This window comes from Clupea harengus, chromosome 17 (assembly GCF_900700415.2).
Source record: "Clupea harengus chromosome 17, Ch_v2.0.2, whole genome shotgun sequence".
Taxonomy (NCBI): domain Eukaryota; kingdom Metazoa; phylum Chordata; class Actinopteri; order Clupeiformes; family Clupeidae; genus Clupea; species Clupea harengus.
In genome coordinates, this window is record NC_045168.1 from 4,569,222 (window position 1) to 4,580,116 (window position 10,895).

At 45.9% G+C, this 10,895-nt stretch overlaps 1 protein-coding gene across 4 annotated transcripts in view; it reads left to right on the forward strand.

The window, feature by feature from the left end:
- The window catches only part of sulf1 (sulfatase 1), a 122,546-nt gene extending 112,478 nt beyond the window's left edge, over positions 1-10,068 (forward strand). For 2 of the 4 annotated variants that reach the window (XM_042710296.1, XM_031583647.2), the window contains 8 exons: positions 34-277; positions 484-580; positions 767-861; positions 2,204-2,275; positions 3,493-3,662; positions 3,908-4,050; positions 4,484-4,607; positions 9,083-10,068. In XM_042710296.1, coding sequence (XP_042566230.1) covers positions 34-277; positions 484-580; positions 767-861; positions 2,204-2,275; positions 3,493-3,662; positions 3,908-4,050; positions 4,484-4,607; positions 9,083-9,966 — 1,829 coding nt within the window. In that variant the 3' untranslated portion in view covers positions 9,967-10,068. Of the gene's footprint in view, positions 1-33; positions 278-483; positions 581-766; positions 862-2,203; positions 2,276-3,492; positions 3,663-3,907; positions 4,051-4,483; positions 4,608-6,534; positions 6,569-9,082 lie in introns of all 4 variants that reach the window. The other 2 variants (XM_031583651.2, XM_031583649.2) reach the window with 2 other exon arrangements.
- Positions 10,069-10,895: the final 827 nt, after the last annotated feature.

Genomic DNA, 10,895 nt, shown 5'->3' on the forward strand with positions numbered 1-10,895 from the left:
CAAAGACTTGTTCTGCAAAATCCTCCATTTTAGGCTACAGGCCCCGCTTTGTCCACACACGTCCGGCGAGGTCCCTGTCTGTGGAGTTTGAGGGGCAGATCTATGACGTGGATCTGCAGGCCGACGACCAAGAGGCCATGAGGCCCCGAGCCATCAGCAAACGCCACTACGAGCCCGTGGACGACTTTGGTTTGGAGTCAGACGACGGATCTGAGGAGATGCTCGCCGACGACACCAATGCTGTGGGCAACCTCAACTCCCTCAAAGTCACCCACAAGTACGTCGTTGTGTGTACAGTGCATGGTCAAGATCAAGAGGTGGTGTGTTTGAGTGACGACGAAAAGAAATGGAGTGCTTACAGTCCCTAGCCAGCTCTGGTCCCACTTGTATAAATCTCCAATATCTTGATTGTACATTAACATTAATATCTTTAGTTTGCCGTGCCGAGTTCATCTTCATCTTCATCCCATCGTGTCTTCATAGGTGCTACATCCTTTTGAACGACACTGTGCACTGCGAGAGGGAGATCTACCAGTCCTCCAGAGCGTGGAAAGACCACAAGAGCTACATTGACCAGGAGGTTTGTGTTTGAAATCAGTCAGTTGTTATATTTATTTGATGTATTATATCTGTTATAGATCATGAACTTCCCAAAGTCAGCTAGTGCTAACATCCTAATTCTCATATCCAGGTAGCACATGTGCTAATAACATGCATGCCTGTAACTATATGTGACGCTAGCTGCCCTTATTCTGACTCCTGACAGATCGAGGCTCTGCAGGACAAGATCAAGCACCTGCGGGAGGTTCGGGGTCACCTTAAGAGGAGGCGTCCGGGCGAGTGTGACTGCGGCAAGAAGAGGTGCGTGTCCCTCACCATGCATCCCTCGTTTCATGCCCCATCTCATTAGCATGTCCGCTGTGAGACGAAAATTCATTTCTAAGACTGTGAATTGAGTTTGATGAACCCCTTTAAGAACTTTATATGGAGCCACAAGACCCGTACTTGACACGTAGAGGGGGTCTCCAAGTAAGGCTTGGCATGAGTGCAGGTTGTTTTCTGCAACGGAACATGCATAGTCATTAGCTGGAAAGTTAGAAGCCCTGCGTGTGTTTAACATTCCAGGTTTTGCTTGGCGGCTTCTTCTTGGAAGCTGAAAGGTGTCATCTTGGCCTTTCAGTCTACTTACGTCTCGGATGCAGAAGTGTCATTATGCCCTCGGTCTTGGTTTCCCACTCTGAGCACTGGCACGCACAGGCTCAGACGACTCCCAGGAGACGGAGAGGAGGCCCCATATAGGTCCCCGGGCTGGGAGATGTGCCAGATTAACACCTGGCATGATGTCCTGATGGGGACGGAGGTCTAGGCTCCCGAGAGGCAGCGTCCCTGTCCCCACTCTTTGTCTCCACACTGTGTTTTGTAGGAATATAAACGGACAAGGCCTGATCAGGGATCATACTTTCTGGTTATGAGGTCATGTGTAGAATTACACACATTTGTGTGGCGTTGATGGAGAGGAGGAGATCAGTTAAGCTTTAGTGTTTTAGGGAGGTTTGTAGTGGTCGGTTTAAAGTTAAAACGTGCAAGGCTTACTAATCAAGATGGCACTAGCTACAGCTCTGAAAATACCCTTTCTTTCCTCCCGCCCCCCCTGTCTGCTTTGCCCAGCCTATCAGTGTTCTCATTCTTGACTGACATTATAGAGGTCCTATCCCTGATTTTGAGTTTCTCGTGTCATCTGATTGGTTAAATGTCACTGAGAAAAGTCAGAGGGGAACTGACTGTAACTCTACCCAGGCTGCTCAATGAGACTGACTCACTGTCGCATTCGAGGTTGTGTCCACTTTAAGATTTGTGTCCACTTTAAGACTCTTTCGAGCACCTTGCAAGCACCTTTCAAGCAATTGACTTGACATGTGAGGCATGGCTATTAAATACAGGGCTAATGCTGCAATTATATTCTAATGAAAAGAAGGTGTTATACTCATATAACTTGTATAGTTATAGACTTTATAGCCACCCCTCATCCACCATCTTTAATGTCATATAGGTGTTTGTAATGAAACTAACCCAGCATCCAATACTGCTCTGCTGATCTACTACTGCTGCTTAAGTCTGTCTGTTTCTCTCTGATCATTTACTGCCTGTCTTGACAAACCAGCATATGAATCTGGCACTGTTTTTTCTTCTCCACTAAAACCAGCTACTTTAGCAAAGGGCAAAGAAACAAACCTGAGAGGTCGAAGAAAAAGAATGACCACCTTCAGCCCTTTAAGTGAGTTCCTGTGTCCACGTGTGTCTCTGTCGTCACCCCCCGTTTTGTTGTCCCCCGTCGACGTGTGTCCCTGTATGTCCTGCGTGTGTCCGCTGTGTTAAGACCTGGTTTTGTCCTGAACACAACCGGTTGAAACGTACGCTAAGTTCATACAGCAAGCGCGTTCTCTCAGTGGGGTGAGAAGATAATTACAGCTTGGTTTGGTTTACAGCTTGAGCACAAGGACACAGTGATCCGACGTTTCACCAGTTGGCGCCCGTTCATGTGCGGTGCATGCCTACTTGATCATGATGGAAAGGGATAGTTTGTCACCCTAGAGCCTGGTTTACACTATGCTCTTGGCTCGCACACGGATTGTTTGTGTGTGTGTGTTTGTGTGTGTCTGTGCCCAGGCCCGTAAGTGAGACGGTGTGTGTGTGTATGTGTGTGTGTGTATGTGTGTGTGTGTTTGGTAGGGGAAAAAAAAACAGTGGATTGTTTTGCGATTTCACGGCGCCGTCGCCTCTCTGGGGTGGGTGAGCGGGCGGGTGGATGGTCTCCGGCAGGATCTGGCTGTAGGCTCTCCTCGGGCCTCCTGACGCGGGACAGAAATGCCAAACAAGCGTGAACAGGATCAAACCCAGCGTGTCAAACCAAGTCCTGCTCACACTGCACTCAGCAGATCTGGAAGTCATAGCCTGAGTAGCATGGAAATCAGTGTGGTCGTGGAACAGACAGAGGCAAACTCACCCCTTCAAACATAGTTAGCAGTCCTTGCGCATGTCCTGTGCTGGGGCCAAATAGATAATGCTGGAAGCAATGGGAGTCTGGTAGGCAAATGGGGACCAGCTGCTGCTGCGTGGCAAGGAGGCTGAGGGAAGATGATGAGGATGAGGTAACCCAAAAGCTGGTTTGTATAGAGGGCTTAACAGTGGCTGAGAACTGATCTTGGATCAGTGAAGCAACCATGCTGTCTGTCTCTGAGTGTCTGATGCTGTTTTAGGTTCAGTATGTTAGTGTCGGTGTGATGAGTCGGGTTGAGACAGTCGGGGATTGATTGTGCTTGTCTGATTGGACAGCTGTACGGTCAGAGTGTTGTCTAATTGGTCTGTTTGGACATTGAACTGTGGTCTGATTGGCCACTTGTCTGCACAGGCAGTCTGTTCATCAGGGGGTTGTACTGGGCTGTTGTGTCTGTTCGAGCTGGCGTCTGATTGGCTCTCTTGTCTGTTTACCAGGGAGGCAGCACAGGAGGTGGACGGCAAAGCTCTGTACAACGAGATCCGCAGGAAGAAGAAGGAGAGGAAGGTGAGGAAGAGGCAGAAGAAGGGAGACGACTGCAGTCTGCCTGGACTTACCTGCTTCGCCCACAACAACGACCACTGGGCGACTGCCCCCTTCTGGAACTGTACGTGAACTGCACCGTCTACAGAAAAAGAAAACTTTTAACACTAATAAGGCCTGAATCATTTGGCTCACATACCCAAGTTTTGTGGCAACTGGAGTCTGTGTTAAAGGGGACTCTCAAACCAATTTAATGTAGTTTTGCAGTTTTTACAAAGCAAATGTTTGCCATATTGATTGATAATCACCTAAAAAAGCGTAAATGCTGCATGTTTTAACTGTTGTCTGTGCTCTGGTGTTCTCCTGCAGTGGGAGGATTCTGTGCCTGCACCAGCTCCAACAACAACACGTACTGGTGTTTACGCACCATCAACGACACCCACAACAGCCTCTTCTGTGAGTTTGCCACCGGGTTCCTCGAGTACTTCGACTTGAACAGCGATCCTTACCAGGTGAGAAGAACGCCACAGTAATCCCAGTTAGAAGCATAGCGTAGAATCATAGCATAGAATCTCCCATCATGTACATATGTTCAACACCTACCCAATGTTGCCTTGTCTACTGGTTTGTTCAATTCTGAGGCAGATGATTGAGGGAAAACATTAGTTTAATAATCTAAATATGAGATCATGGCCGTTTAATGAATTAGATATGAGTTGATGGCATTTAAAAAATGTAAATATATGAGCTAAATGAATAAATGTAAATGCTATGAATGTATATGTGAATAATATGGGCCCTGTTTGCATTTTAACAATGTCGTCACAGTGTAGTAAATGTAGACGTATGATGGATGAAAGGTATGCTAATATAAATTCTACTGTAAATAAATAAATGAATGAATGCAAAAGATCTAATTGTGAATACCCGCTGTCTGTGTTGCAGCTGAGCAACACGGTGTTCACGGTGGACCGAGACGTGCTGAACCAGCTGCACCAACAGCTGATGGAGATGCGTAGCTGCCAGGGCCACAAGCAGTGCAGCCCGCGGCCCAAGGGCCTGGACACAGGTGAGCGCCCCCACTCCACCTCTACAGCAGCGCGCCAGGCCGCCATGGGGACGTTAGACCTGTCAGTCCAGTAGGTTAGCAGTTGGTGTTGGGTTGGTTCGTCTGTCGGCTGAACTTTATGTTCCGTGTCCTTTGGAAGTGTGTACCGGTATGTAATGTATAATACGTTTAATTCAGTTTTATTTTATATAGTGCCAAAACAATAAAATTGTCTCAAGGCACTTTACAGAGCCCAGGGCCAGAACTTAATAAGTGTATTAAGCAATGTATTCTTTCTGTTAGTTCATATTGTTAAAGGAGGTTAAGATTATTAAAATGTTATTTACTTATAGTACTTTAAGTATATTAGTTAGTAGTTTAATGAATTACTTCAGGTAGTACTCTTTAATGCGGACACTTGATAAAAAAGTGAGACCACTTATTGCCTTCACTGACCAGTAGTGGCAATGTACACAACATTGCATATGACTGACTGAGATTTAATCACAAGATCAGGTCCACCTCAGCGTGGGATTGGCACGTTTGATTGGTCCATTCTCCTGTCTTTTGGTGCTGCATGTTGCATGGGAATGAGGTTGAAGCGCTCAATTATGAATGCACACACGTCTACTAAAGATCAGTGATCATGCCTTCCGGTAGATTCTATCCCCAGAGGAACATCCCCAGATATAAAACTAACGTCAGCTGAATTCCAAGCCAGGGAATCCTGGGTATCCTGACAACATCTGCCTGATCTGATTCCTGACCCTGAACGGGATGCTTCTGACTTTTGTGTCTCTTTCTCTCTCTCTCTCTCTCTCTCTCTCTCTCTCTCTCTCTCTCTCTCTCTCTTTTTTTGAAGGCAAACCAAACGAATGGAAACCCAGAGCTGTTTCATATTTTTGTCTGTTTTTCCTGGACTTGTGTGGTTGATCAGAGACATTTCAGAGCAATATAGATGAGCGATGATAGGGAGTAGTCTAGGGCTCAATTACGGAATAATCTCGTCAGTTTTCTTCTCTCCTCAACAAAGGTCCCCAACACGATTCTGCGGTTGTATTTCAAGTCACAGCAAGCTTATGAAAATAATCATTCCAAGCCACGCCACCATTTATGAGCTGACTTTAGAAACATCAGTGAGTCATTTGACAACAAGGCGACTGGACGCGGCAGCTTTGAGTCGGCTGTCAGCGGGTCCGTTGCGCCTGTCAGTTTAGTTTCATTCTGTTTTGCCTCACCTCTGTGATGAAGCCACAGTTTTGTTTTGCCTCAGCGAGAGCAGCCGCCACTGCCGTGCCTTTATGCTGGCATGTTTTGCCTCAGCTTCTGGTTAAAGAAAAACAAAACGTCATTAAGATGATCTAAGCTCCTCTCATGGTGGAGTTTTTATTAATTTTTTTGTACGTGGCTTCCAAAAATGATCTGTAATCTAAAACAGGCAGGAAATCTGCAGGCAGGGCTGTCAACACTGCCACGCTCATTTCAGGTGTCCGTCACAAATCATCATTTAGTTTTTCTCCTTTTGATTCATTTGGTTTCAGGTTTCTTCACAGAAACAAAGGCTTGAGCACACAAACAAACAACCATTAATCACAATCACTCCAATAATACCAAACAGACAGTGCTGTAGCATCTGCTACTTGCTGTACAAGTGTGTACTTTATGAAGGATTCCGTGTCTGATCTGGTAACTTTAGATTTGACTTTAAATGAAACCCCACAGGAACCCTTAGCGGCCAGTCAACCAGCCCAGTCTCCTTTCTCTCTTTTCTGTCTCTCTTCTTTTCTCTTCCTCCCCTTTCTATCTTCTTTCATCAAATCATGTTAACTGCATTTCTCCGTAGGGTTCTAGAGGCTGTGCATGAAGAACGTCAATGACTGTGAATGTTTTAGTTGTTTTGATCGTGAGTGATGCATTAACATTGGACTGCTCTTATTTTCCTGATCAGGGAGTAAAGATGGCGGAAGCTATGAACCACACAGGTATCCACCCTTTTTGTTCTCACTGGCTTTCCGTAACAACTGCATGGGCCAGCTCATTCCACTAATCTCCCATGATGCATCCGCGCTTAAAATAAACAAACAAACAAAAAAACAAAACAAAAAAACATGTGTGGTTGCATGCTGAGTTTGCGCTAACCATAATTCCACCAGTGTGTTGTGCGAAGCCTCATTTTGATTTGATCGTTGTAAGTCATTGCCATGTCTTTACCTCCATAAGGATGCCACACATTGTCATCTCCTCCAGCTGTTGGCTTGTGGTGCTTCATCTGAGTGCTTGTCATGTGGGACCTGTTTCATGTTTGTTTGCTTTCCTCCATGTTTCATGTTGTCCTGTTTCTTTTTTCTTCATTTTTTTTCTTATCCTCTCATCTCTGTGCTGACAATTTCTTTGACTTTATTTTTTGCAGAATTATACCATAATTGCTTTCCTCAGTCTGTGTGAACCATTACATCATTTTTTGTATTTTTGTGGTTTTTATCCCTATAATATGGTCCCCACAAAGTATCTGTATTCAGTCCCATAGAACAAGAACTAGCATAATACCCTTTTCGGACTATTTGGATTTAAGAATGGATTTGTTTTAAGCCTCTTGCCAAGTCTGTTTCTAAAGAAGTAAATTGGCCCAGTATTTGTTAAACCAAAGCTTTAGATGAAACAGTCCAGTGAATTTTTTGAAATTGACAGTGATTACAACTTGGCCAGTGTAATGTTGCATCGCCACCACTTTTAATTGAACTGACAAACTTTCATCACTGCACCACCCTGCATGTATATCTAAATGCATGTATTCATTTGTACTTTAATGCAGCGTATGTCCGAAATGTCCGCGCTTTGCCATGAAAACACAATAAGGCTGTGCTGAAAATCCTGACAACGCAATATTACTCTAGCTTTTTATCTTAAATAGCCGGACATATCATCTTCTCTTATTTTTTTATAATGATTCTATGTCAGAGAAGACAGATTGACCTTGATCTTATCTTACCAATCTCACAGCAGTTTTAGTTTAGTTTCTCCCTCCTGCCTCAGTTGACCCCACAGCACAGGTGTGTGTGTGTGTGTGTGTGTGTGTGTGTGTGTGTGTGTGTGTGTGTCCATTGGCGCAGGACTGAGAAACACCAGTTCAGAGAACAGTGATGCCAGTGATTTTACTAAATGTGTTGAAAGGGTTTTTAAATAAAGTGCATCATTTCACAGGAAGCTAAATTGTCAAAAAGCCTGATGGCGGGAGTCGTCACATTGCTTCATTTGAGGAAGCATGATTGAGTTATCCAAAAGATGTGACATGAAATTGAATTATTGATTGACAAACAAAACTTCTGAACGTCCTGAAAAACAAAAACTTCACTAACTGGTAGAGCGTACCACTTGTAGTATGATCCAGTCCTGATGCTCTGAGACACTCTCACTACATTAGTTTCTATTAAAAAAACCATGTCGTCATTTTGTGAAATCCTGGCATTAGTGAAGTAGTGTAGCATCGTGAACGCTCTCCTGACCTTCTCTGTCTTTGGCACCTGCTTACCAGGCAACAGCAGCACCGAAAGTGGTCAAAGCTGAGGAGGCCAGTTCTATCGCCCCTGTGAGTGACCTTTAGCCTCAACGGAACGCCATCTCCATGCCTCATTCCATTCCATACCGTAGTCTACAGCACACACACTCTTCTCCTGCACTACCACACCAGCCTCCACACCTCACTCCATTCCATCCCGTAGCCTACGGCACACACACACACGCTCCTCTCCTCCACACCTCACTCCATTCCATCCCGTAGCCTACGGCACACACGCTCCTCTCCTCCACACCTCACTCCATTCCATCCCGTAGCCTACGGCACACACGCTCCTCTCCTCCACCACCACTCCAGCTTAGTCACCCATAAACACAAGAGAACGTCATCATTAGATAAACAGCCTCATTTGGGTGCATCCAGTTCACGAGGGCCATGCGTGTGTGTATCTTTCCGTGTGTGTGTTTGGCCTTTTCCTTTTTTGACACCATGTTGCAGACACTCATCTTTCTTCCCCCCTTTTTTCACCTTTTCTGTCCTGTTTGCTTGGCCATTTCCTTCTTGATTCCAGGTTGCCTGTTTTTGTTTGTTTGTTTTTTTGTTGACCATCATTGTTACAGGATGTTGCTTTCTGTAGAGGAGCCTTTGGTGCTGTTTGTCTGAGTGTGTGTTGCCCTAGATGGCATCCTGTGGGATTCAATATTGAGTTCATCAGAAGAAATTTCGTTGTTTGTTTTGTTTGCCTTTGGCTCTGCTTATGGCTTGAGTTTGTGTGGACGCTTGTTGTGGTGCTGCCCTGTATGCCGGCACAAAGCTCTGCTCCAGTGTGGTGTTTGAGGGAGCACTAGTGCAGTGGTCATCTCTGGCACAGGGGACTAGAGACCAGGCATGCCTGCATGTCTTTTAGAGGCTTACAACTCACCTGTGTGTGCTAAATCACAAGCAGTTCCTAACGGCGCGTGTGTTTCTCTCTCTCCCACAGAACACAGCCAGGATGGGACGGACGAAAGGGTTAAGCTGCCTAACTTCACAGAGGACTTTAACTGGCAAGGACTGTCTGATCTGTACAGTGTGAACGAGAGCCTTTATGAGCGGCGGGCCGACTACTGGCCCAGCCCAGACGACTGGACCAACTTTCAGAAGGATGTAGATAGTATGTTTGCACTGCTGAGCAACCTAAAGAGACTTAACCAAACCAATAAGCCTAACCTCCTGGCCGAGTCGGGCTCCGGGGACGGGGGCCCCGATGACGCCAGTGGGGAGGGGGAGGGCCCGCCCCCAGTGCAGGACGAGTGGCCACGCCTGGTCGCGCTAAGCACCATCCCCCCGGCCCCCCCAAACCAAACCTCCAGCAGCCCCCCCCCTCAGGAGCCAAGGCTGGAGGCTCTAAACGAGCTCCCGGAGGTGCCCCCGCCACCACCCCCCACCCCAAGCATTAGCCCCTCCTGGCCTCGGGGCGACACCTGGCTCCAGCAGCTGGACGAGCTGGAGGACGGCGACGGTATGGGCTTCAGCGGGAACGGACTGACGGAGCTGGAGACCCGCCACGAGCACATCCTGCGGGCCCCATCTTTCCTCAGCCTGCCCTCTGACCTCCGACCCGAGCCGACCTTGCTCCACACGGAACCACAGCAGCAGCAACACCAGGGGGATGATGAGGAGGAGGAGGATATATTCCAGTCCCAGGGCTACCTGCCCCTATCCCCACACCCAGCCCAACCTAGAGACCCTACAGGCAATGACCCTCCGGCACAGCCAGTCACCTCCCACAGGGGACCACCAGAGCCCCCTAAACCCTCTGGGCTCGAGCCTCAGGACTGCGAGGGGAGCGGTTTCGCCCCTCTACCCGCCAAAAGCGCACTCTGAAGGGGGGAAGAGGCGGCCTTGATGGCGAAAGAGAGCGCAGGGCTGTTTTCTTTTGAGTTTGTTTGAGGTAGAAATCGTATAATAAGAAAAATCATAATGTTATTATTATTGTTTATTTTTTTACAGGTGCTTCAATTTATTAGAAATCAGTGTTATGTTGTTTAAATATATATCTATTTAGAAAAGAGAAAAAAAATCCTTAATGCAGCTTAAACATCAAGTTTGAATTTTGAATTTCAAGTGGAGAAACGTGCATAAAATTATGTTTTTAATATATATTTTTTATTAAATAATAGGTTAAAGACGGAATGGTGAAACCATTGCAATGCAATACATCAGGAAAGTAACCCACCAGTTTAATGTTTGATGCACTTTTAATCTTCGTCACAGCAACATTTTAGTGTGTGGTGATGTCCCTCAAAACCCACACTGTGTGATGGACAAGACCAGTTATTTACTCTCGCTAGTTTGAGTTATGGTACTGTCTTGAAGACAAACATATCTTCGCTGATTACACACCAGTTGAGATAAATACTACAAACGGAGGCCTTTTTAAATGCATTAAATTGGGGTTTAGTTCAGATCTCTTTTGTTTATTAGTTATAAAAGACACACTTTAGTGCACATGTTGTTCAAATATGTTCTTCACCACACACTCCTTATCATGCTTGTTAAACACTTGAAATGGCCACTGTGTTCCAGAGGTCACACAGGTTAGGTAGGACTTGAAATGCATACAAGGTTCAATTATGCAACTATAATCCTTGGGTCTATTCCAGTATTCTGAAGTGCTTTGATAATCAGACAATGCATATGTAGATTTTCTTATTTTAAAAGCCAACTGCTGTGTATAAAGGTACCATTACGAAACACTAACATCAAACCATGTACGCACACCCTCTGCAGTGTAGTAACCAGCCACGCTTAAT